We start from the raw sequence: 27413 nt of genomic DNA on the forward strand, positions 1-27413 counted from the left end.
AGAATGGAACATATAAGAAGAGTGTATATGTGTGTGTATGTATGTGTGTATATATATATATATATATATATGTGTGTGTGTATATATATGTATATGTGTGTGTATATATATATATATACATACACACACATACAGAGAAGATGCCATACCAGCTCTAAGAGGCTAATTAATTAAGATGACCTGTTATCAGCAGGAAAAAAACTTTTGTAGTGATAATCAAGATGGTCAATTACAGACAGTTGACAAGAGGTGTAAGGATAGTTATCATAAGGAAAAAGATTCAAGTGTAATGACTCAGCCATTCCCAGTCTCTATTCAAGCCAGAGTTAATGGTATCTAATTTGCAAATCAATTCAAGCTCAGCAGTTTCTCGTTGGAGTCTGTTTTTGAAGCCTTTCTGTTGCAAAATTGCCACCTTCAGGTCTGTTACTGAGTGGCCAGAGAGGTTGAAGTGTTCTCCTACTGGTTTTTGAGTGTTATGATTCCTGATGTCAGATTTGTGTCCGTTTATTCTTTTGCGTAGAGACTGTCCGGTTTGGCCAATGTACATGGCAGAGGGGCAGTGAGTGAGTGTGGCAAACGAGGACAAGTGAACGGCAACAGGAAGGTGTGTTAGGTAAGCGGGCTGTGTGTGTGGTTTGCAGAGTTTTGTAACACAGCCAAATGAGGAACTAGTGTTGCTAGACCTTGCTGGCCCCATCTCAGTTTGACACTTAAATAATTTCTAGTGTTGTCATGCTTCAGGATCTAAAATCATGAGCCACAAAATATTAGGGTCTTACAGAATCTTCTAGGAAAAGGGTGTGGTGAAAGGGGCTGTGCTGACATGTCTCTCTCTTTCCTCTTGGGTTTATAGGGGAAATCTGGAAAAGCCTCCACTATGTCCAGCCAGGTACATCCCCATGGTCCAATCCCTTTCAAAGTATATTGATTTCCAGTGGCAAGAACAGGGATTTTGCATGCTGAAGAGCTCACTATGAAGGGTGTACATAAGAACGGCCATACTAGGTCAGACCAAAGGTCCATCAAGCCCAGTATCCTGTCCTCTGACACTGGCCAATGGCAGGTGCCCCAAAGGGAATGAACAGACAGATTATCATCTAGTGATCCATCCCCTGTCGCCCAATCCCAGCTTCTGGCAAACAGAGGCTAGGGACACCATTCCTGCCCATCCTGGCTAATAGCCATTGATGGACCTATCTTCCATAAATCTATTTAGCTCCCTAATGAACCCCGTTATAGTATTGGCCTTCACAACACACAACAAGGAGTTCCAGAGGTTGACAGTGCGTTGTGTGAAAAAATACTTTCTTGTGTTTGTTTAAAACTGCTACCTGTTAATTGCATTTGGTGGCCCCTTGTTCCTGTATTATGAGAAGGAGTAAATAACACTTCCTTATTTACTTTCTCTATACCACTCATGATTTTATAGACCTCTATCATATCCCCCCTTAGTCGCCTCTTTTCCTAGCTGAAAAGTCCCAGTCTTATTAATCTCTCCTCATACAGAAGCCGTTCTATACCCCTAATAATTTTTGTTGCCCTTTTCTGAACCTTTTCCAATTCCAATATATCTTTTTTGAGATGGGGCGACCACATCTGCACGCAGTATTCAAGGTGTGGGCGTACCATGGATTTATATAGAGGCAATATGATATTTTCTGTCTTATTATCTATCCCTTTCTTGATGATTCCCAACATTCTGTGTGCTTTTTTGACTGCCGCTGCACATTGCGTGGATGATTTCAGAGACCTATCCACAATGACTCCAAGATCTCTTTCTTGAGTGGTAACAGCTAATTTAGACCCCATCATTGTATACGTATAGTTAGGATTTTGTTTTCCAATGTGGGTTACTTTGCATTTATCAACATTACATTTCATCTGCCATTTTGTTGCCCAGTCATCCAGTTTTGTGAGATCCTTTTGTAGCTCTTCGCAGTCTGCCTGGGACTTAACTATCTTGAGTAGTTTTGTATCATCTGCAAATTTTGCCACTTCACTGTTCACCTATTTTTCCAGATCATTTATGAATATGTTAAATAGGACTGGACCCAGTACAGATCCCTGGGGGACACTACTATTTCCCTCTCTCCATTCTGAAAACTGAGCGTTTATTCCTAACCTTTGTTTCCTATCTTTTAACCAGTTACGAATCCATGAGAGAACCTTCCCTCTTATCCCATGACTGCTTACTTTGCATAAGAGCCTTTGGTGAGGGACCTTGTCAAAGGCTTTCTGAAAATCTAAATACACTATATCCACTGGATGTCCTTTGTCCGCATGCTTGTTGACCCCCTCAAAGCATTCTAGTAGATTGGTGAGGCGTGATTTCTCTTTACAAAAACCATGTTGACTATTTCCCAACAAATTATGTTCATCTATGTGTCTGACAGTTTTGTTCTTTACGATAGTTTCAAACAATTTGCCCGGTACTGAAGTGAGGTTTACTGGCCTGTAGTTGCCAGGGTCACCTCTGGAGCCCTTTTTAAACATTGGTGTCACATTAGCTATCCTCCAGTCATCTGGTACAGAAGCTGATTTAAATGATAGGTTACAGATGACAGTTAGTCCTGTAATTTCACATTTGAGTTCTTTCAGAACTCTTGGGTGAATACCATCAGGTCCTGGAGACTTATTACTATTTAGTTTATTAATTTGTTCCAAAACCTTCTCTAATGACACCTCAATTTGGGACAGTTCCTCAGATCTGTCACCCAAAAAGAATGGCTGAGGTTTGGGAATCTCCCTCACATCCTCAACAGTGGAAACTGATACAAAGAATTCATGATGTCTGTAACTAAATATTTGATGGGAAACATTTTCTTTAGCCTTTATTCCCCCCTGCCCCACAGGAGCAATAATTTATAGCTGACTACACCTATGAATGGTTTGTCTCAGGGAAACACCTTGACTTCCCGGGGAGCATCGTGAAGAGAACACAACCTACAAGCGGATGTCTAGGAAGCTAGCATAACCTCCTTCTATTCCAGTACCAAGCTGGTTTGAATTGATGTGACTGGGCTGCCGGTGTCTAGTTAGAAAGACAAATACAATATTTTAAAAGGCACTGAAGTCAAGGATGCTCAGCCTGACCTAGCTGATTTTTTTTTTTTCTGGGTTCTCACTGTGCAGCTCTTAACTGGAGAGCTAAAAATATTTGGGGGATAATGGAGGTAAAAGCTTCAGCTGAATTGGTGCCCATGTGCCGATGGGAATGTGTTGTTCAGGGATTAGATCTAGGGACTGGGAGCCACATCTCCTGGGTTCTTTTCCCAACGTTGCCACAGATTTGTTGCAGAACTGGGCACTTGGCTCTCTATGCCTTATTATCCCAATTTTGCAGGTGGGGTAAATCTGGGGGTGGGAAGGATGTGAGATCCATTAACTTTGGTAATAGCTTTGAGATTCTTGGACTGAAAAGTGCTGTATTGGTTATTGCTCTTCCTAGTTTTGTGAGAACAGCTCTCTGGTGTAGCATGGCTTTGTCGAGACACTCTTTTACAGTCAAGCACTGTCACAGTTACTGGGAAAGGATTTTAGCTCAGTACAGTTCTGAAGCTTTTAAAGGGCTTTTAGTCTGGGTGTTTCATTTACTGCTCAGGGAGGGCAGGCACAGAAATTTACCATCAGGGAAATGGGAAGATTTTTTTTTTCCTCCACATGACAGAATCGTTGGTTTTTTATGTTTGTTTTTGTTCTTTAAATTCAAACAGGAGTGAAAAATAATTGTGGTGCGGTGGGGATTCAATCAGAGGCTGTAGGAGGAGTTTCAGGTTCTTGGGTTCTCTGGCAAATACCTATCCTTAGATCACCTTACACTCCTGGGGGTGGGAAATGCCTGTTTGGATTCTGATGTTGACAGGAGTCGTCATACAAGTTCTTTTTTTCCCACTGTCAAAAACCGGTATTGAGCAGAATTTCTAGAATGGGAGTTCAGGTCCTCCCTTCCCATATTTAAAGAGGTGTGGCTGAGAGTGGCAGTTGTAGAAGGAGCTGGCGGTCAGAACTCCTGGGTTCTAGCCCAATGCATGGTGCTGACTCGATGCATTTTACTGGTCAGTTAATCTCTGTCTCTTGTAAAAGGGGCACAAAAATACAATGTGTTCCAATGCTGCCAAGTTGCAATGTGCTTTAAGTGCAAGGTGATGGTGTTAATGTGTTCTTGACGTCAGGGCTTCAAAAAACCTGTTTCCCGCAGGGGAGGGAGAAGTTTCCTCTGGCAAGTGAAGGGACCTGCGTAATGCAGCACTTTTAAAAAGGAGTTTCAACCCTTTTGGTTGTGAAGAAATTTTTTCCGAATGTGAGTAGAAACATGTACTGATGCAGTGTCGCCTCCCTGAGCCTGCAGCCCTGTCTGCTGCTCAGATCTTTGCCAGCTGCTTCAGAGTGAAATTAGCACAACTCTGCTCACTTTCACTGCTGCTGTACAGAACATAAGAACAGCCATACTGGGTCAGAACAAAGGTCCATCAAGCCCAGTATCCTGTCTTCTGACGGTGGCCAATGGCAGGTGCCCCAAAGGGAATGAACAGAACAGGTAATCATCAAGTGATCCATCCCCTGTCGCTCATTCCCAGATTCTGGCAAACAGAGGCTGGGGACACCATCCCCGCCCATCCTGGCTAATAGCCATTGATGGACCTATCTTCCATAAATCTATCTAGCTCCCTAATGAACCCCGTTATAGTATTGGCCTTCACAACACCCTCTGGCAAGGAGTTCCAGAGGTTGACAGTGCGTTGTGTGAAAAAATACTTTCTTGTGTTTGTTTTAAACCTGCTACCTATTAATTTCATTTGGTGGCCCCTTGTTCCTGTATTATGAGAAGGAGTAAATAACATTTCCTTATTTACTTTCTCTATACCACTCATGATTTTATAGACCTCTATCATATCCCCCTTAGTCGCCTCTTTTCCTAGCTGAAAAGTCCCAGTCTTATTAATCTCTCCTCATACAGAAGCCGTTCTATACCCCTAATCATTTTTGTTGCCCTTTTCTGAACCTTTTCCAATTCCAATATATCTTTTTTGAGATGGGGTGACCACATCTGCACACAGTATTCAAGGTGTGGGCGTACCATGGATTTATATAGAGGCAATATGATATTTTCTGTCTTATTATCTATCCCTTTCTTGATGATTCCCAACATTCTGTTTGCTTTTTTGACTGCCGCTGCACATTGAGTGGATGATTTCAGAGACCTATCCACAATGACTCCAAGGTCTCTTTCTTGAGTGGTAACAGCTTATTTAGACCCCATCACTGTATATGTATAGTTAGGATTATGTTTTCCAATGTGCGTTACTTTGCATTTATTAACATTAAATTTCATCTGCCATTTGTTGCCCAGTCACCCAGTTTTGTGAGATCCTTTTGTAGCTCTTCGCAGTCTGCCTGGGACTTAACTATCTTGAGTTGTTTTGTATCATCTGCAAATTTTGCCACCTCACTGTTTACCCCAATTTCACATTTGAGTTCCTTCAGAACTCGTGGGTGAATACCATCAGGTCCTAGAGACTTATTACTGTTTAGTTTATCAATTTGTTCCAAAACTTCCTCTAAAGACACCTCAATTTGGGACAGTTCCTCAGATCTGTCACCCAAAAAGAATGGCTCAGGTTTGGGAATCTCCCTCACATCCTCAACAGTGAAGACTGATGCAAAGAATTCATTTAGTTTCTCTGCAATGGCCTTATCATCTTTGAGTGCTCCTTTAGCATCTCGATCATCCAGTGGCCCCACTGGTTGTTTAGCAGGCTTCCTGCTTCTGATATATTTAAAAAAAAAATTGCTATTACTTTTGGAGTCTTTGGCTAGCTGTTCTTCAAATTCTTTTTTGGTCTTTCTAATTATATTTTTACACTTCATTTGCCAGAGTTTATGCGCTTTTGCATTTTCCTCATTAGGATTCATCTTCCACTTTTTAAAGGATGCCTTTTTGCCTCTCACTGCTTCTTTTACTTTGTTGTTTAACCACGGTGACTTTTTTTGGGTTCTCTTACTTTGTTTTTTAAATTGGGGGATACATTTAAATTGAGCCTCTATTATGGTGTCGTTAAAAAGTTTCTACGCAGCTTGCAGGGATTTTACTTTTGGTGCTGTACCTTTGAGTTTCTTTTTCACTAACCTCCTCATTTTTGTGTAGTTCCCCTTTCTGAAATTAAATGCTACAGTGTTGGGCCGCTGTGGAGTTTTCCCCGCCACAGGGATGTTCATAATATAATTAAATTTGTCAGTACTGACGGTCCCCGGGTTATGCAAACCTGACTTACGCAAATCCGCAGTTACAGAAAAAGTTCCGTAAGCTAGAAAGGTTTTGTTTTTGTGCGTAATGGTCGGGTATATGTTCCCGACTTACGCAAAATTCAAGTTACGCAAGGCATTCCGGAACGGAACGCTTGCGTAAGTCGGGAGCGTCCGTATTACCAAGTGGACCAGCTATATTCATCTCTTGGACCTGATCCTGTGCTCCACTTAGGACTAAATCAAGAATTGCCTCTCCTCTTGTGGGTTTCAGGACCAGCTGCTCCAAGAAACCGTCATTTAAGGTGTCAAGAAACTTTATCTCAGCATCCCTTCCTGAGGTGACATGTACCCAGTCAATATGGGGATAGTTGAAATCCCCCATTATTATTATTGAGTTTTTTATTTTAATACCCTCTCTAATCTCCCTGAGCATTTCAGAGTCACTAACACCATCCTGATCAGGTGGTCTGTAGTATAGCCCTACTGCTATATTCTTATTTTTCAAGCATGAAATTACTATCCATAGAGATTCTATAGTACAATTTAGTTCATTTAAGGTTTTTACTTCATTTGATTCTACGCTGGTAGGCAGAAGCCATGCTCTCAAGAATCGTGTCAGTTTCATGCTGCTGGTGGAGCTGGGTGCAGCAGTGGAGGCAGGCATGGGAACTGATCGCAGGGGTGGACCATCCGAATAATGGAGACAGGAGGTGGGGGTAGAGTACTGTAGCCCTAGAAGGGGTCACTTCTCCTTTTCAGCATCCAGAACTTAATATGAAAGCGCCTCCAAGCAGAGTCTATGGATAGCACTGTAGCAGCAAATTCAACTCCCACTGAATACTTACAGCCCTCTGTTCTTCAGAACTCTCTACAAACATTCATTTACTAGTCCCCAGCAGCCCTGTGGGATAGGCAAGTATTATCACAGTGTTATACATGGGAAATGTGGGGCACAGAGTGGCTAAGTGACACGGACAAGATCCCAGGGGTCGCTGGTGTCAGAGCGAGGGTTAGAACTTGGGCGTTCCTGGCTCCCAGCTCTTTGATCAGACGTCTGGCTGCCCAGCGCTCCGTTATGCATGGGCCATACTCAAGCTCCCAGCCAGGAGGGGGAAGCAGGGGGCCAGCTGCCAGCATAGGAGAGAAATGGAATGTATGTGGGAGAGGTGAGGAGATTGACAAAAGTGAAAGCAAGATCAAGTCAGTCAAACTCCTCCGGATGTAAAAGCAGTGGAGACTATCACTGGAAATGCTGTGCATCGGAGGCGTGGTGCCAGAGAAGTCCTAGAACCTTCCCCAGAGAATGGGAACGTGGGGTGTCAGGCTCTGCAGAGCAGGGTGGGAGTGTAGCTCTGATCCTAATACATCAAACCTCACCGATGTTTTCAGGACCGCTCCTTGACCTCAGAATTACAGTGAAGAAGGGTGATTTTTTGTTTTGTTTTTTTTGTTTTAAATTAAAGTGGGAGTTTACTTTCCATTGAGGCAATGCAGAGCACGCACGCCCCCTAGTGTAAAGTTTCTTTATTTCAGAGGAGTAAAACAGAAGCAGGAATTCTGCTTTCTGGAGGATTTCTAAAGACTGTGACCATTTCTAAAAAGCTTGTACCTTGGACTAGAGAACACCCAGGAGAGGTGACAGCTGCCCCTGCTGATCACAGACACTGCAGGCGAAAGGAGTGCCAAGTATTTGGGTGTCTGACGCGTGTATGATCTCCAGTATAATATGTGTGTGTGTAACCCCCTTTGAATGCCAGGGGTTCTGTGTGAATCTCGAAGGGAGTAAGTACAGTTGGTCCCAGGGCCGTCCTTACCCAGACGCAAAGTACGCAGCTGCGTAGGGCACCAGGAAATTTGGGGCACCAAATTTCCTGGTGCCCTGCGCAGCTGCGTGCTGCTCCAGCCCTTGCTCCGGCTCTGCCCCAGGGTCCCCGCCCCTGCTCCAACCAACCTCTTCCCCCAGCCCTGCCTCTGTCCTGCCCTGCCCCAGCCCCAGCCCCACTCCCCTGAGGAGTCCAGAAGCGGTCAGGCTCCCTGCACTCACCGGTAAGTGGAGTGACCCAGGCCCAGCCTGCTCCACTCTCCTGGCTCCCAGCTGCGCCGCCGGCGAGTGCTGGGGGGCGGTTCCCCCCTCCCCCCAAGCCTGGGAGCCAGGGGAGCAGAGCGGGCCGGGGCTGGGTCACTCCACTTCCCGCAGGAAGTGGTCAGCCCCCCATGCCCTGTGGAGGCCTGGGGCCGGGCCCCACACAGCCCCCCGCCCCATGGGGGGGCTGCATAGGGCACCAGAATAGCTCGGGACGGCCCTGCCAGATCCTGCAGAAATGTGACATTTCAGTATTCCTAAATCTGTTGAAATTGGCTTTGCTTTTTTTTTTCTCTTGCACCGCCTTCCCCACCCCCTTCCCCCCAAGCCTCTAAGGCCACAGCTAATGCTGTTCTGGAGTGGATCCCTTCATAGCTATATCGCTGAGAGCTGGAAGGATGCCCTGGGTGCTGGGGACAGTTCACAGTCTTATTTGCAGGGTGGGAAGGATTTTGGCTTTAGCGCTAAAGTCTGGTGTGGCCACGCGTAAGGTGACTAGGTCAGGAGGCTGAGCAGTGGCTGGCAGATCCTTCTTGGAAGGGTGTACATGGATATGCTTCCAGTAACTCCTGTTCTTCCAGTAGAAATATAGTTCTCACAATCCACAGAGAGAAACGTACAGGTTTTTGTAGCTAATGACAGAGGGTTGCACACTTTGCTGCTCATGTTGACCAAGCTCTCTGCCTTGTTCAACCTTTTAAGTGCAAATGTAGGTCGGGGTGGAGGTAGGGCTGGCCAGAGTGTGAGGGGCCTGGCTGGAGATTGGGGCCAAGAGCCCAGGAGGGCAGGGTAGCGGCATTGGGGTCGGGTGAGGGTCTATTTTGGAGCCCCCTGGCTGGAATGGGGAGGAGGGCCTTTTGTTGGGTATACAGCTCAGCCTACATTCTAGTAAGCTGCTGCCTGTGATGTGTAGATAGCAGCAAGAGGGCGCCAGAGAGCTTCCTCTGCCGGCATCACAAAATGGGCAGTTTATGGGTTAATTTCAGGCTCTTTTAGTTTCTACCGAAATCAGCAGGGGTCTGCCTGGTGCTCCCTTGAACGTTCTCCGACGCTGGGATGCGGTTTTCTGAAGTTGTCGCGTTACAGATGTACGAATGGAGAAATGCCATCAAGGTGAGCGTAGGGCCTCGCTTTGCTTGGCCCCAAAAAATACCGAAACCAAGTCAGAGCTAGCACTGCAGGTGCCATGCCGCGTACCCTGGGCCAGGTATTGCTGGTGTATTTAGCCATGGAGAATTGTAGAGCTGGAAGGTCAAGAGAAAAATCCAGATGTCCCTGAGCGAAGGTGGATTGGAGGCAGGAATTGCAGCACTAGAGGCGATTAAACAAACATGACAGTGGCTCTGTGGGCGGAGGGGATGGGCTTGTGGTTAAAGCCATGGCCCCAGAACTCTGGAGACGGTTCTCTTCCTGGCCTTTCCACAGACTTTCTGTGGAATATCCCTGGGCCTCCACCACTTGGTTCCTTGTGGGGTCACTTACTCTGTGCCAAGGGGAGGTAAAATGGTCCCAAATCCGAATTCTCTACTCACACCCTGGTGGTGTTTTTACATTTGCTGTGCACAGATGTGAATGGCAACACAAGGTGCCAGGCAGTGGGGAATTTGGGTCATCTGTCCAAGTTTCCCGTCTGTAAAGCAGGGGTGATGAGAGTGATGCTTTCCTACTGCACAGCAGTGTTATGAGCATAAACATGTTAGGCATTTGCATGTTTCAGTACCGAGTGCCACTGAAAGGCTTGTGAATAATTCAATAAAATGTCTCTCTCATGTAATGCCATTGTCGTCCATGGAATTACACAGAGATGGCCCATTATATGCTTCCTGTAGCAGCACTCTGTCTTCCACCCAAGGTCGATTAATGCTCGATCTGTGAAAGATGGTTGCAGTGGACCCTGGAACAATACAGAATGTGCCCAAAGTTTGGTTTCAGTGTCAAGTTTGTGTTGGGCCACGTTCATCAATCTTAGTGAAGGTTCACGGGCTGGGACTGCCTTATGGTTTGGGGCACAAACCACATGTGTGAAATTCAGAGGCTTTATCTGTCCCAGTGAGTCCTTTGTTTCATTGTAAAGAAATCTGGTCTTGATTTTCAACACTGCACCTGGATCGCTTTCTGTTCTTTCAGATTAAATAATAAGTGATTTGCGGGGAGGTTGCTGATAGTGGAAGGCTCATCGGAGTTTCACCAGAACTGCATTTCTTTGAGTGCTCTCATTGGCTAGTGTGGCTCTTAGCTGGAGCTGCCGTTAGGAGGAGGAATAGACGGATCCTTTCCTCCATCAACAGAATGGGATGGGGCTGTGTAAAAAAGGAATTCATGTTACACTCCTGTTCCAGGGACACAGACCACTTGAAATCCAGTCCACTATGCAAAAGTAACAAAATTTCAGGCACTGCATTTTCCCCCCAAATTCTGCCCCTTGCCTCAAAATGACATTTTTTTCCTTAAAAAAACAAACAAACAAAAGTTTCTCTTCCGATCATTGTAGGACAAATCCACAAACAGCAGGTGAAACTGACTAGCCAGAAGGTAAAATGGGTCAAACACAAAGTAAATGGTGTGTGTGTGTGTGTGTGTGTGTGTGTGTGTGTGTGTGTGTGTGTGTGTTATTTTTTCAGTCTAAGTGGCATGAGATATGTAACAATAATACCCCCAAAAAACCCAGAGATGGATTTAGTTGGGATTGGTCCTGCTTTGAGCAGGGGATTGGACTAGATGACCTCCTGAGGTCCCTTACAACCCTGATATTCTATGATTCTTTAAGTTGCCTTCGCTGCGTTCCCCCCAAAGCAGCTCTGCTGAGGTTTTTGAGGCCAGCCTTTTGGCCTTTGCTACTGCTTTCCCCCATTCCATCTAAACTCTTACATATAGCTCTGGTTTTCAAAACATGCATCCATGCTGCGTTTCTTTCTTACTCTGGAAATCTCCCGGCGTACCTTGCACAGCCTGGCTTTGGGCAACAACCTGGCAGTACCAGCTCGGCCTAGAGACATGCGATGACTGACATTTACTAAGGAAGCGAGCTCAGTTTACAGCCTTCATGGAGAAGTTTATAAATCACAGAAAAAGGGAGCAGGGGAAGAGAATTTCAATGGGGAATTTGTTTTAAAATACCTCAGTGGCATGAGACGTCAAGTGGCAGTCCCTCCTCAGTGACCACTTTACCTTAGAACTGCTCAAGCAAGAAGGGGGTTCTGTGGGAGGCACCAGACTTGCCAAGAGCCCAGCATTTGTGGTTTCTTCTCTCTAACAAGGGCTGGTGGCTGAAAGCAGAGCAGGTAGCTACGTGTTTTCTCCTTGGCTCAGAGATTAGTGATGCCATTGGCTCCTGTAAGGGCACCGGCCCGAAGACCCTGAATTGGGTCTTATGAGGAGAACATAACGCCCAAAGGTCTGTGCAAGAATCAGGGCCCAGGTGTGCTGAAGCAGCCCCTGCTCCAGAGACCCTGCCACCGTCTTCAATTCGTTTGTACGAAGTGAGTGTGCCAAGCAATAGGAAGGAGGCTGGGAAGACAGCGGGATGATCACACGATTATGCAGCTGGGGATGGGCACAGTGTTAGGTACCAGATCACTGACCCCTTTAAAAAATGATCTTTTTGGAAAGTTCTCGTTGACCCAGCCCCTGAGCTCCTGCTCCAAACAAGTGACCGTGACGACTTATGATTTTTATACTATTTGTTTGGTTCCCTTGGTCTTTATAGTTTCTCCCCCAACCACCCCTCTACTGGCTGTCAGGAGACAGAGGTGGATCCTTACAGGAGCCAGAGGGCAAACACCCCACTGATTGGCTGTAGGGCATATGATCTGAAGTCTGGGGCAGGGAAGATGCCACCAGAGTGTGTTGGTTACCTCCCTGTTCTAATAGCTCAGAGTCTGGAGCTGCTGGGAGGGTGCTGCCCCCTTGGTGCAGCTGGAAATGGGGGGCTGTTGGGATAAATGTGCCCCCAAACCCATAGCCTCTAGGGAGTATGGGGCAAGGGGATTCAGCTATCCCTTGTGCTTCTCACTGCTGAGTCTTGGAGGAAAGGGTTTGAGGGGAAGGATTGCCTTGTGGTTGAAATACTGGCTTGAGTGGGAATTCCTGGCTGCACCAGGGACTCCCGTGTGACCTCATGCAAGTCTGTTAAGTTCTGTGTCTCAGCCCAGGGGTAATCCTACTGACCTGCTGCCTGGGGCCTCATGCGGCTGCACTCCAGAGGTTTGTGAAATGGGTTGAGTTGAGCTGGCAATGCTCCATAAAGGAGGAGGATAGCCTCTGACCCATTGTAAAGGTGGGGAAGGATCTGCATCTCCATTGGTACAGCCAGGGAAACTGAGCCACCGGGAGGGAGGGGGGGGTGTTAATGGCCTGTTTCTTGGTGGTGCTGAGATCCCTGCAGCTTCCTATTGAGTGGGACGAGGGATAGCTCAGCGCCTCGGAGACACGGAACAGGAGTGGCTTGCCCAAACATCACACAGGGAACCAGTGGCAGAGGTAGGAACAGAACCCAGGTCTCCTGACTCCCAGCCCAGTGCCCTGGCCACATGCTGCCCCCTGCTGTTCATCATTTGTTTTCTCTTCAGCTATAACTGCAGTTCCTGTGCTGACTTCAGTATTCAGGGGGTTCTGTGGGAGGAGGGGAAAGGGAGGATTTTGAGAGCCTCTCTCTGCTGACCTGATGTGAAACCAAGCAAACGACCAGACTCTGGAGTAAGTCACTCTGGGCTTGGGCTCGCAACCCTGACTCACGTGAGTCAGCCTTACTCATTCCAGGAGCCCTCCTGAATTCAGTGGGAGTACTCAAGTGAGAAAGGGACTACTCGCATGGGTAGAATTGGAAAATTGGCATCCAGTACAAGTTATCAATCAATGAACAGGGAGTTTGGGCCACAGGCGTTGGATTGGGGCCCCTCTCCAGTTCTGCGTTCCTCCAAGGTCATTAGTTACCCCTGTGGTTCAGAGCTTTAGGAATTCCATATGTTGTAAAGAAACGGAGCGGGGGGGAGAGGGGGTTACGAGAGCTGCCTTGAAACAAGGGTATCCCTTTCCTTCATACCAGCGCATGCACTATCCATGCATCTCTGTCTTAATCATTGCTCTGCTTAACAGGAAGGAATGTGTGATCCCTGCAGCACTGCACAGCTTTGACCATAAGTGTTTGTGGGGTGGGGGGGTGGGGTGGGGTGAATATACCTAAGCGCTGTCATAGTATTAACCAGGAGGACTATTTTGTCTTCCCTCCACAGCCTGGAAGTGTCTCCTAAGGTAGAAACCAGCTCAGATGCACCTTCTCACTTTTCCCCTTGCTCCCCTGTCCAGTGTCCTCCTGCTGGTATAGTCCATCCTGCTCGCATGCAAAGCACTAACCTTTTAACTGCTACTGAAGAAAGCCAGTTTGGATGCCTGTCCCCTACCAACCCATTTCTCCACTCCCTGCACAGCAACCCTTTCTTTGAGGACCTCCTTGCTGACCAGGTACTAAACTCTCCTTCCCCTACTCACTTTTTCTCTAGTTTCCACTCTGGGTCGCAAGCTACCAAAGAGGTCGTTGGGCACCTTTATTCCTCTGAGGATTACAGTCCCTCTGCCTCCATAGGACTTAACAAACCACAGCAGGAGTCTTCAACCCAAAGCGCTGGCGCCCCTATTCCAGAAGCCACTCCCACACCCCAAGGACTCCGCCCTCCTCGAGAACAGACTCCTGTTGCTCCTCCCATCTTTGACTGGGATGACACCTTTGATGCCTTTGCAACGAGTAGACTCAAACCAGAAATTCGGGAGGAAAGCCTTTTGGCTTCTGTAGTTATGGAGGGCATGGCCTACGTCGATGATCCAAGTCCAACAGAAAGCCCAGCTGAACTGGCTCAGGAAAACACGACTGAGATAGCTAAGGCTGAGCCACAAGCTGCTGATGAAGTGTCTCTAGGCCCAGGGTCCTGGGCAGATGTAACGTTCTTAAAAGGAATGGAGGCAAACTTACTGAAGACAGCGCAGGAAGCTACGCTGAGAGAAGATGGTGTGTTGGGTCATTTGCCTTTAAGCTCTCTGTTGGAGAGTGAGAAAACTAGCGCCTCTCCACCTTGGTCAGCCTGGTCTGCAGTGGGAGCTTCGGGGAAGGAGGAGGATGTAGCAGCATTGACTACTCAAAATAGTGCCAGAGCGAAATGGGCCCCAGAAACGGTGCACGTAGAAAAACCGACTGTACCATACAATGAGGAGGAGCCCAGTAGTGCAGGGGAAGATGAATGGACGACCACAGGCACAGAAACAATTGGCGGTCTATCGGAAAGCGACCGAACCGTCGCCAAGAAGGAACACGAGGTTCAGGAGAGCAGGTTCAGGCCATGTCCACCTTCCGATGAGGGCATCTTCGAAGAGGAAAGCAGCCCTGTGACTGCCCCAGGCTTATTGACCAAAAGCAATTTAGTCTTGGAGAAACCCAGTGAGGCACTTCCTGGGAATAACGCTGTCCTACCATCGTTGGTGTCAAAAGTGGAAGCAGCGGAGAAGCTGCCAGCTGTAGTCGACGTCAGTGATGGTCAGGATTCTAGTAACACAGAGCGGATGATTGATATAAAGCCACCCGGAGGTGGGCTTCAGATTAGTGCACAACTGGAGGCAGATGAAGCCAGCATGAAACTAGGTTCTGACTTTCACGAGAGACACGTCCCCTCCGCTGCATGGACTGAGACCCCAGAGAGAGAGGAGGAGAACAGCGAGGCAGCTGGTTTGGAGATGACCATGGGGGCACCGCCGCCAAAGCCTCGGAGATGGTTCACACCCGGGGATTTCAGAGAGGAAGGTGATGAGGCCAATTTGGAGACGCAGAGGAGCCAGCAAGACAACGAATCTCAGCGTGAAAATGAGGAGGGCCAAGAGGTGGAAATTCACCCGCAATATACCCATGTAAGCCGAGAGAACGGTTCCCCAGTGGCTGCCAGCCCACCTGCGTTGGGAGCAGCGATAATTGAAGCAAAAGCGAGGTCTGTCCCTTCGGTCGCTGGAGATGCTGATTCCGTCACAGAGGACTGGGTGACTAATTTGAAGGCAAAAGCTAATGAGTTCACAGAACGGGACACCTCTTCTGGGGAAAACCTGCTAGAGATAAATGAGGAGACTGGGGCTGAGCAGTTCGAGACTTGCCCTTCGAAATTCTCACTAGACAGATTAGGCCTGTCAGATGCTGAAGAAGACGCAAACAAATTGGAAATGGTAAAGCCAGGCTTCCCTCCCCAGTCACAAAAGCTCACCGAGCCACGCTCCGGCGCCGGGTGGGGCTTGTCGGAGACTGCACCGGCGTTCTCAGAGAGGAACGAAATACTCCCTGAACAGCTGATTCCTTCAAAGCCCGATACTCCCAGAGATCCGGAATCCAGCCAATCGGTGCTGTTCTGCATGGCTGTGGAGGAGCAGCGGCCAAGCCCCAGCCCAGCTAACCAGCTTGAAAGGTCAGCTCTGCAAGAGCATCCCTCGCAGCCAAGGCCTAAATCGGGGCAGGGAGATAACCAGGGCCATCCTAGCAAAACACCAGCCCAGCCAGCTGACCGGGAGCCTCAAACCCCAGAAGCGTTAGTGAGCCCGACCAGGGCGTCGGAGCAGGGTAGCGATTCAGCGGACAGGCCCGAGCCATTGTCGAGTCAGCGGTTTAGCTGGTCAGCAGATCGAGTGATAGACTTCAAAAAGGCTGACTTCTGGAGGCCAGTTAGCGGGGAGGAGGGCAGAGAGCAGGATGACATTTCAACCCTGGGCAACCCTTTCACCCCCAGAGTCAGCCCCTCTTCCCCAAACAATCCCTTTGTGGAAAAGCCACCAGATGTGCTCCCGATTCGGGCCACGTCACCCGAAATGCCTGGTCAGGGAGGCTTAAACTTCAAAGACCTTCATGAGGAAGCTGCTCCACATGGCTTCCAGCCTGCTAACCTCCCAGGGGACCAGCTAGTTGAGCTTCCTTTCTTGCATGGCAACCAGCCCTTGGCCTTCTCCACACCTTCCCTTGTGGCTGCGACTAACCCCCAGCAGTTCAATTTCCCTTCCCCCATCGTGTGCCCTACAACTGGTGGGGTGCCTGCGGTGACCAGCCGGGCAGCAGCCCAGTCCTCCTGCCCTTTGCTGCAGACCGGTGGCATGAAAGTCTCAACGCTCACGGTTTTGCCCAAGGAGACACAGCCGGCTGAGAAGCCCTCTTTCCATCAGACAAGCAGGTGAGCACTCCGGGGGAGGCGAAGGGTGTGTCCCTGAGGGAAAATAGCCCCCTTCCTCCCTTCCACTGTTGGGCCTTTAGGTAGCACCTGCAGATAGGGTGTCCGTTGGCCAAAGTTGTCAAGTAATTCATGCAGCAAAGGAAATTGCCTGAGCCTGCCGTTGTTCTCCCGCCCCGTCCCCCAGATCTTTACCCGCTTCCAAACTGAAGCGTGCTAATCCCATTTTCAAATAAAACCCTGTAGGCCCCCGAGAGTTCCATTGGATTGGCTTAAATCCTCAGCTCTATCGGACTGGAATTGGGAGTCTCCGTGGCCGTCCTGGGCTTGCTCAGAGCTCGTGGTGCAAATGTTCCCCAGATTTGCCCCGGTTGAAAATTGAGCCCCCGCAGAACTGTGAAGGCTGTTGGCGCTCAATGTATTGTACTAACTTCAGCTCCCCACAAACTTTCCCTCGCCCTCCATGCACTGCTCTTGCAAAATATGTACCTTCTTATATGTGTCCGGCAAGGGGGAGTCCCCAAACTTCTGCCCATTAACGCTCTCATGAAACGCTTCATGGCATGTTGGCAGCTGTTTCTTCCTCATTCATTCAGCTTTGGTTTCTTTTTTATTTTTTTATTTTTTGTAGTGGCCTTCAGGTACTAAAATTCTCTTCTCTCCATAGCTAAAGCATAACTGCAGCCGAGACCAGCCTCTTCTGAGGAATCCTGGTGCTAGACAGGCGAACAGACTTTGGCCCTGAAATATTTGGGGGTGTGGGGAGTATCGAGAGAAGGTCTAGTCCAGTCCTAACCAATGGTCAGAGTTTTGTAACTTGTAGAGACCGAGGGAGATTCTGGAGGTAGAGGTGTGTTCTGTGATTGATCCTGTTTTCCCGGCGCACCTTTGTGCGGCCTGACTGGGAGAAGAAGGGAACGTTATAGGGATCTGTGTCTACTCATAGCACATCAATTCTGCTCCCAGGTTTGAGGTGCCTATTGACTTCAGAGTGAACTGTGAGGACCCATCTGAGAGCTGTCTTAGGCCCTGATGGATCGTCTTTACTTCTGCTACACCCGGGAAAACATAGTTCTAAGGGGCTGGTAGGGATTTCAACAGCCCAAGAATCCCTTTCCAGCTCATGATGGGGTGCAGTAGAATTCCCTTTTCCTTTTAGGCCCTGTACTGTAGTCCTTTCACATGCAAAGCTCTCCTTGACTTCAGTGGGAGGTCTGCATGCTAAATGACCTCACGATCAGTCCATTATTTTTCCATTTAATGGCTCCACGTTGGCCAGAGCCTTGGATCGTGCTGTCTTTAACTGAATTATTCATCCTCTAACAGGTAAACCGGCTCAAAACCTGCAGGTAAAAAAATCATTGTGTACAGATAAGTGCTACTGTGCTTCATGGAAAGAGATGTGTCCTGCAAATCCAATGCTAGGCAACAGACAGTGTGTGGTCCAGACTCTTCGTGTACAATACACGCTGATTGGTTAGTCGCCATCTTCAAACTGACTGTATAGACAGTCCAGGGCAGGTCTCATCTGTGGGAAGAAGGATGGGTTTCTGGTTGAGGCCCAGGACTGGGATCCGGGAGATCAGGATTCTGTTCTCATCTCTACCACCGATTCCTTCAATAGTATGAAGCTGGGCAAGTCACTTAACCTCCAGATGCTTCAGTTTCTCCATCTGTAAAATGGGATACTTGCCTCATGGAGCTGTTGTGAGGCTTAACTCATTAATATTTGTAAAGGTCTTTGAGCTCCCCAGGTGAACGATGCTGTAGAAGGACACATGACGTGACAAAGGAGGATCTTCAAATCTAGAGCAGGAGCGAAAGATTTATTTGGGAAATAAGTGACACATCCAACAGATAGAGAAACATAGGGCTGGTGCCTGGGGCGGCTGTTCCAGGGAAGGCTGGGGGGCAGAGGGCGGCCGGAAATCATGGAGGAAGGGCTGGCACTGGTGGAAAGAGAACTTTTCACCAGATTTCTGCTCTCAGGCAGCGTGGCGACTTGTGTACTGCCCCACGGAGAGACAGAGCAGGTCTCAGCCAGTCAGAGCTGGAGTGGTGTCAGTAGGAATGGAAGAGACGCATTTGGCTGAGGTCTGTAACTTCGACTCTCCAGGCTCTTCTGCGTCGGAGCCGGGAGAGTGGGAGGGTGGGGAGCGGGCCGGAGGGGGTGATCGAAGCCTCCTGGAGGTTCTGCTCAGACACCAGTTTGGAAGGGTGAATCGAAGATTGAGTCAGAAAATTCTGAGGAAAGCTCCACTGAGCTGAGCGGAGGCAGCTCGCCTCTCTGGGGCCAATTCCGTCACCGTCCTGCAGCCAGGGCGGGCTCTTGTCATTAAACCAGTGTGGTTGGGGTGAGGCAGGATGTGGGGAGTCGCACGCAGTGCATGCCGGAGAGGCCGCCTGTGCAGGGACTCCCTGTTCCTCTGCTCAGCGAGGACTTGGAGCTGGGGGCAGTGGATGTACAACTGGAATGGATCCACAGGCCATTCCCTGCTGTGGAGTAGGGGCACGGGAGGCGTGGAGGCTACTCCAGCCGTGAAGGTGGAGTTGCAGCCATGGAACAGGCCTGGGTAGGAAAAACATTCCTACCACCCTCACCTCCTGCCCCTGGAGAAACTCCCCCGTTCGCAGCAACTTGACTTCGGTAAGATGCTGAGTAAGTATGTGTGGGACTATTGTAGGGTGGCACAAGCATGTGCAGGAACGGGGACTGGAGAACGGTCCTCGGCAGACTTCCCCAACTACTTTCCACTAGTCCAGCCTCCGAGTGCCAGGACCAGGACGCCTGCACCTTCCCCTTCCTCACCGTCATGACAGCGATTCCAGCACTCGGTGTTTTGCTTGCCAGGTGGTGGCGGTTGGTCACAGTAGCAACACTAGAACTTTCAGCTGTCCGACTCTGCTTTACCATTCCACCTACGCAAACAGAAACGGATGCAAACCGGACAGGTGGACAGCCGGTGAAGTGGGGAGATAAGCACTTTGGTATCTGCTAAAACTGCTTCCAGGTCAGTTCACGCAAGGAAAACCAAGATGGTGCAGGAGAAGAGCTGCTGCCCAGAACACGGTGGGATGTTTTATGTTCGCTGTTCATGGTGACTGCAACAGACCCAGGCCTGGTTTCAAATAGGTTCAGAGATTTTAAAAATATTGTTAGCCGATCTGACCTCCTGCGTAACACGGGCCATAAAATTTCACCCAGTAACTCTTGTATATAGACTGGCTCGTGATAGAACCTTTTGCCTTACTAACTTGTAGGCAAAAATGTCCTACTCTGGATTTAATTTTCAGCCGCTGCTTAAATCCGTCTTCCCTCAGTTACTGATCTAATTGCCTGTAAATTTGAGGTTTATATGAATTTGCCTAGAAGTTTGCACCCTAGATCTTAAACCCCAGAGCTAATTTTACGCTCCCATAAAGCACTGCTAATGGAACTGAGTCAGAAAATAGCTTCTCCCGTGTCATTGCAGGTCAACTGCACCCAGTGTTCAGAAAACTCAAATGGGAGCGGCATTTCTCACAATACCTTTGATCTATCCGCTCCTTGGAGTGGCACAATATTGCTGAAAGGGAACCTAATTGGTGACGCCAGCAGATTGTGGGGCTAGATCTGGGTGTTACTTAGGATTAACTGCCCAAAAAAGTTGTTAATGCAGAGTTTACTTCCCCAGCACGACTTTGTGTCCCAGCAGAACATGGAGGGTGGCTAAACTTAAACCTCTGCAAACCAGGAAACACAAATGGTCTCCCCTGCAATGCCGCAACCGTATCGCCAGGGCCATCCCTACCCATACGCAAATGGGGCACCAAATTTCCTGGTGCCCTGCTCAGCTGCATGCTGCTCCAGCCCCTGCTCCGCCTCTTCCCCATGACCCCAGCCCTGGTCCACCCCAGCCGCGCCTCTTCCCATCCCTACTCTGCCCCATCCCCGCCCCCACTCCACCCCTTCCCCAGAGCCCCTGCCCCTGCTCCGCCCCAGCCCTGCCTCTTCCCGCCCCTGCTCAGCCCCATCCCCGCCCCCACTCCAGCCAGCCTTTCCCCTGAGGACTGCAGCAGGGGTCGGGCTCCCAGCACTCACCGGTGGCAGTAAGTAGAGCGACCCGGCCCCAGCCTGCTCCGCTTCCCTTGCTCCCAGCCGCGCTGCCGGCGAGTGCTGTAGGGCAGTTCCTCCCTGCCCCCCAACTTAAGCCTGAGAGCCAGGGGAGCAGAGCAGGCTGGGGCCGGGTCACTTCACTTCCCGCAGGAAGTGGCCAGCCTCCCCCACACACACACACCTGCGGAGGCCTGGGGCCCCACACAGCTCCCCCCGTGGGGGCGGGAGGGGGCTGCGTAGGGCACCAAAATGGCTAGGGACAGCCCTGTGTAGCTGCTCTGTCCCTTGGAGCTGGCAGCACCATGTGAACCGCATTAACCATCTGGGGGAAAAAAACTAGTAAGGAGTGTTGCAGTGATCATGCTAAGTATTCTTCTCCACTTCCCTGGCACGGTACGTCTTCAAAGCGTGTTAGAGACGAACTGGAACGACACCTAGGGAATCAATTTGACTTCGGTGTTCTTGGCTCCCAGGCCTGTTCTCAGACTCCTCTGGACTTTAGATAGCGATGTTAAAACTCCTGGATTGCCAAGTAATTGTCTAGAAATACCTGTGACTGTGAGTGCATTGTCTTGGCGTCTCACTGAGAGCTGCAGCTTCCCCCGTAGGAAATCTCACCTGACATGGTATGTGGCCCAGGAAGCGTTGCTCAGTAGATGAGGCAGGAGAAGCTGTAGTGAAGACTGACAGCCAGGCCATTGCTCCATTGTTAATCTTAAACTGCTGTGAAATTCACGAAAACTGACCCTTTCAGGAGCCTCCAGGTGCTTATCAACTGAAATGTAAGCTCCATGATACCTCTGTGATGGAGGTCATTAGGAATCCAGTTCCTCAGGGAAACTGAGGCACAGATAATTGTCTGAAATTGCATGACGAGTCAGTAGACAGAGCTGGGATTAGAACTGGAGACTGCTGATGTGCAGTAACCACTAGACCACACTCTCTCCCTGTTGCTGGTATAACAAATGCCGCTTACCAACAGTATGGCAGCTGCCACCCTGGAAAGATGCGTAGGTTTTAAGCCAGCAGGGACCATCCTGATCATCTAGTCTGACCTGTACCACACAAGCCAGAGAACCTCAGCCACTGCTTTCACTTTGAGCTAGGGTGAATGTTCTAGAAAGACCTCCAGCCTTGACTTAGACTCCAAGTGGTGGAGAACCCACCGCCTCCTGAGGTAAGTTGTTCCAATGGTTAATTACCCTCAGCGCTAAGTGTATAAAAACTCAGCAGTTTAACATATCAGCTGCCTCTTACATGTGCCAAATGCTTCTGCCATTAATCTGCTGTGCTGAGCAAATCCAGTGCAACTTTTTAAAAAGTGCTTTGGGGTTTCAGAGACAGGCCTGCAAAATGCTGTATTTCTGTTCAGTAAGTCTCTCACCCAGAATATGCTGGAGGGAAAGTGCCTTGGGGCCGGCCCCCGCCCCTAATCTTTTTAATGTGTCCCCCTCACCTTCTGCTTCTGCAAAGCAAGGAGCTGGATACTAGTAATAAGGTAACTTGGTATGGCAAATGCAACCACTGCTGTCTGTTCAAAGTAGGTCTTGCCCCGCAGTCCTGGCTGCAGACACCTCTTCTGTTGGTGGGGGGATACTGGACAGAAATGCACTGCTGGAAAAATAATACTTTTGCCAGCTTGGTTTTTTTTGGGGGGGAAGGGGGGGGAATCTCTCCCAAAATTCCACAGCAGGCAAATGCTATAATGCATCCCCTGCCTAGCAGGAGAACTAAGAAACCGCATGCAAGCTGAATCCCCTGCCTAGCAGGAGAACTAAGAAACCGCATGCAAGCTGAGCTGGGGGAGAAATGAACTTTCTTCTGACAATATCTGTGTCAACTCTTGATCATCCGTCTGTGGTCCCAGCTTGCATCTAGAGGCTGTCTCTCAGTGGCTTCAGTGAGCTTGGGCCAGAGAAAATGCCTTCAAGGTCTAAAATGTTCCTGTAGGCAGAGGAGCTGTGTCTTCTGGGGATACTCATTTCTGCCAATCAGTCCCCATGTGAACCTCTTGTTAGAGGTGTCAACCTCTTCCTTTTCCCTTCCACCATGTTTTTCTCTCTTGGGCTGGCTGGGTGTGTATTGTGCGCTCTCAAATGATGAGTGGGAAGCCTTTGCCCAGACTGAGGCCCATGTGAGGGTGCCGTGGAATTTGGGACTGATTATGTTTAGGCCTGACTGCTCAGCTGTTCTGCCTCGCCCTCCTAGCTGGAAGGCTTGTCCTTTGTGTTGCATGAACCTGGAATTCAGGAGTGCAGAGTTTCTGATCCGTCCTCTCTTCATTCACAGCTTTTAGCTAGAGGAAGCTTCGTAACTTATCTGCGTTGTAAATGGCTTTGGGCTGAACCCGAGTTAACCTTTTTGAGGCACAAGTTTCAAGCCTGGTATCCCCTGTGCTCAGTTAGAAATTGAGGGGGAACGTGGTCTAGTGGGTAGAGCACAGGCCTGCAACAGGAGGAGAGAAGAGGGTTCTGGTCCCAGCCCTGCCAGTGACCTTGGCCAATGCAGTTCTCTTCTGCGCAGCCATTGTGCCATCTGTAAATGCAGCGGCTTGCCAGCCTCCCTGGAGTTTTGGGAGAACTGATGCATGCTTGCAAAGCACTTTGAGTTCCTTGGATGGAATGCAGGATGGGATACGTAATGTGTTAGCTTGTGTATGCATCAGCTGTGGTTATAATTCTTTGCAGCGTGGCTGCTGCGTATGCAGAGTAAATCTGCTTCATGGCATTTCGGTTTGTGTTTATTACTAAATGTCATGGCACAGATTTCACGTATAAACTACACATCACCTCCTCTCTTCCCCATTAGGAGTTGGCAGCGCAATTTGCCTCGGGACACTTCTCTGCTTTGTGGGGAGCCCAGACTTCAGCCCAAAGGACAAACACCCACTGGCTGAGGCCAGAAATGCACCCTGCAGCCTTGCTTGTGACTGCAGGGGGCGGAATGGGGCAGCAGCTGGCAGAAAAGCAATAGCCCCCTTGTCTGTCAGGGAAGGTGCTTGCGCCTATGCAGTTCGGGTCGTGTATTTTGGTGCAAATTCTGTGGTGCTCTTAGCCACCATGGCCAACTGCCAGGACCCCATCTAGTGCAGTCCTGCTGGCCTTGGTGCATGGGGCCAGGGGGTGGGGGTGTGTGCATGGTGTGTCCTCGCTGTAATCCCTAAAGTGGGCAAGTCACACAATCTTTTCCAGTATACTGCGGTTCCCCTTTGAGTCTGAAACACCAAGACAAACCAGACTCTTAGGGTTAATTGTGTATGTTGACACCCTAAAATAGGGCAGTTATGACTTGGTGGAGTCAGCAGATCTGCAGTGTTCTCATAGATGGGGAAATAGTCAATAGGCAGCCCACCAGCTGTGGGTCATAGTGGTACGTAACTCCCCAGCCAGTCAGTAACGGCTCCAAACGCTAACCTAAGGGGGCCCAGGACTTGGTCAACAAGGTCCTTAGCTGGGCAAAGAGCCCTGAGCCTCAGAGCTATGCCTAACTTCCCCCAAATGGAGCAGATTGAAACACTGTCACTAAGGCCCCAGCATGCAATGCTGCCATCTTGGTTAGAGCAGCCCACAGAGACCGTGGGTGCCAGCAAGCAGTGGGGCCTGACTCCCTGTATCGAGGAAGAATTGCATTCTGGGACTTGTAGTCTCCAGGGGTCCTATCTCTCTCTTAGAACTTTCGGGCTGCATTGCAGCGCTCTATGGGTCATCTGCCCCCCCCCCCCACTCCTCCCAGGGCAGGTAAACATTCAGTGTGGTGCCTGGTGGAGGATGCAGCTGTGTGGAACCCACTAACTCTGATGTACTGCTGACTTCCCCCACAGGCAGAGAAACCAAAGGGCAGACGTGCTTCCCCATCCCCCAGCTCTGTGTGGCGCTAACTCTGACTTCCTTGCTCCCTTTAGTCCTCATCCAGTGAAGCCCATAAGTGCTGCCGTGGCAGAGGTCTCCGGGGAGAAGAAGCAGCACAGGTCCACCCTGACCACTGCCCTGAGCAGCGGCCTGGAAAAGCTGAAGACCGTCACCACGAGTAGTGTCCAGCCAGTGACCCCTTCATCGCAGCTGGAGAAAGTGGAGTCCAAGAAGCTAAAGGTAGGGTCACCGCCACTGACCAATAGCACGTATTCTCCTCCCGCACCGATTTGTGTCTCATATTGGTGCTTAGTTACAGTGGTGATTGGAGGCCTAGAAATACCTAGCAGAGATCCCGTTGTGTGTGAGAACCCGTTACACCACTGAATCAGCAGAGCTGCAGATACTACCCCAGACTCCAGCCACCAGTCCCTGTTCTAAGCACTGGGCAGGACCCTGCTCTGATTAGGGATGATGAGCAAGTTATCCGCTCTTTCCCCTTCACCGTCTGGACTCTGCCGTTTCCTTGTCTCTCTCCTGCTGAGCTGGGTTTCACAGTGCATGTTCAGCCGTACGGAACCAGCAGGGTAACTACAAGACGCTGCACTGCCTCTGAATTTACAATCTCAGGGAAAATCTAAGGCCATGTTGTCGACAGTGCAGCTGGGTGTGTCCCTCCCAGCCCTGGTAGACAAACTCACGCTAGCTGTGTTTGAACTAGCGTGCGAAGAACAGCGGCGTGGGAGTGAGGCATTGGCGGTGGCTTGGGCTAGCCACCCGAGTCCAAGCCCGCCTGACCCCATGTCTGAGCTCAGGTGGTAACCCGTGTCTTCGCCAGCGGCGCACCGTCCAGACTGCTGTTCTTAGTGTGCTAGTGCAAGTCTCCCCATGCTGCGTAGACATATCCCAAAGGGTTCTGCCTGCTGGTGAGGGTGGGAAGGAAACACTTCCTGGAGCACTGGCTCTGCCATAGTTTCTGATGAGGCAGTGCTGGCTGGCTGCATTCAAAAGCCAGTGTGTGCTGACGGGCAAACCACAAAGTCTCTTGATGAGTTCATGGTTGCTTTCCTCTCTCTTTCCTATGGCTATTGCAATTCCTTGCTCTTTGCTTCCCCCAATTCCAGTTCTCCAGACTGTACTGTGTGTACGTTGCTGTGTCAGCGCAGGGGGCTGGACGTGGGTGGCTTCTCAAGGCCCCTTCCAACCCTACACTTCTGTGATTCACACGTACACAGAAATGCCACCATGTCACCATCATGCTCAAACACCCCCGCTGATGCTCCTTGTGCATCTCCGGATCCAGCCAGCAACCACCTGTCTTAAATTCTTCCACCCCCAGCTCGCAAATCTTAGCCGTGTCTCCCGGGTGCTCATCTACCTGCAGTCTCCTCTCCATCCCTTCACTGCCTCCTTGCAGCTCCCTCACTGTCCAGTCTCCATTACGCCTGAGGTCTCTGCTCTACACTGAATTTGTCACCCTCTTACAATCTAGCCCTATAACTGTACAGTGCTTTAGGATGTCACTTACACGAAAGCTGCTATGCAAAATACACAGAACTAAAACATGCACAGATTATTTTCTCGTGCACACATATCAGTCTGAGTCACAAGCTGGATTCAGTTACTTACCGTGCATACAGTTTGCAGGTGTATTTTGCAAGGTACAGAGAGGGTCTCATTTAAGCTCACCAGGCCTGCTTCCTTTTGTTCCTGCTGTAGGATGCTGCTCTGCCGGACCAGTCTGCCAAGTATTATCACCTGACCCATGATGAACTCATCCAACTGCTGCTGCAGAGGGAGAAGGAGCTGAGCCGGAAGGAGGAGCACGTCCATGAACTGGAGAACTACATTGACCAGCTGCTGGTGCGCATCATGGAACGGTCTCCCACCCTCCTTCAGATCCCCCTGGAAAAAAACACGACCAGCAAGTAACCTCTGCTCAGAGATCTCCTTGGCGTCACTTGCCCACCGCACTCCTGGAATAAACACGCCAAAGACACCTGATTCTGCCCCTGCACACACTCTGTCCCCACCTCTTACAAGTAAAACCCAAGAGGGCTTTGGTGGCCCATACAAATTCGCAGAGAGTCTTTCAGTAAAGACTAGCTGTATCACCTAACAAATGTGCTCTAGCTCCAGGAAACGACCGCATCGGGGTATAGAACACTGCAATGCCCCGCCCAGGAGCTGGACTTCTCCCCCACGGCCTGGCAGCATGGTTCAGGAACATCTCCTGCCAAAGCCGTAAGGAGTCCATGGAACTGGACGTCTGAGAATTGGAAATGTGCCATCTAGCCCCTGACTTCAAGCTACCACCCCTGCCCGTGTTCCCAAATGACCCTGGTCTATCAGAAATGGGGTGTCCTGGCTTGCTAGAAAGTTCTATGAATCGCTGCTGCTGCTGCCACAGCTGAGGAACCTTACGTGTGACACCGGAAAATCACAAGTGTGTGGTTCTTCCCCGTGTTGCTGTGCATGCCAGTGAGGCAAGGGGCGAGAGGGAGGTCTAGCTTCACCTCTCTTCTTGGATTTCGATGGGAACCGTTTCTTTGCCAGCCCAAAGGAAAGGGTTCCCCATCCAATTAGCAAGCTCCTCTCTGAGCACTAAGTCCCTGGCCGTATGGGAGATGAGACAAAAAGTGACACTGGTGAAATCGGCTGAGCGTGACTAAGCATGTGTCAGTGCTGGAGCACGAGCTGCGTTGGTAACTTTACTGCACGTTTGCCTCTGTGACAAAACCCACTCTTCCTTACCCAGCTCAGAACAGAACTTCATCCCCGTGACTTCCGGGGAAGGGACCTGTTGATGTTCATGCAGCCTCTGTCCCATAGAACTTCCTTCTCAAAGCCACCCTACCCATCACCGATGTGTATGCTGCAGGCACACACTGCGGACTCTTGTTGGCATCAGTCATGGCTGATATTTCTGCACAGTATTATCTCATTAAACACCT

At 49.6% G+C, this 27413-nt stretch overlaps 1 protein-coding gene across 1 annotated transcript in view; it reads left to right on the forward strand.

Moving 5' to 3' along the window:
* The window catches only part of RAB11FIP5 (RAB11 family interacting protein 5), a 99006-nt gene extending 72561 nt beyond the window's left edge, over window positions 1-26445 (forward strand). The window contains exons 4-5 of the mRNA XM_065404885.1: window positions 24513-24699; window positions 26179-26445. Of these exons, the coding sequence (XP_065260957.1) occupies window positions 24513-24699; window positions 26179-26391 (400 nt within the window). The 3' untranslated portion in view covers window positions 26392-26445. The remainder of the gene's footprint in view (window positions 1-24512; window positions 24700-26178) is intronic.
* Window positions 26446-27413: the final 968 nt, after the last annotated feature.

The sequence above is a fragment of the Emys orbicularis genome, chromosome 5 (genome assembly GCF_028017835.1).
Source record: "Emys orbicularis isolate rEmyOrb1 chromosome 5, rEmyOrb1.hap1, whole genome shotgun sequence".
NCBI lineage: Eukaryota > Metazoa > Chordata > Testudines > Emydidae > Emys > Emys orbicularis.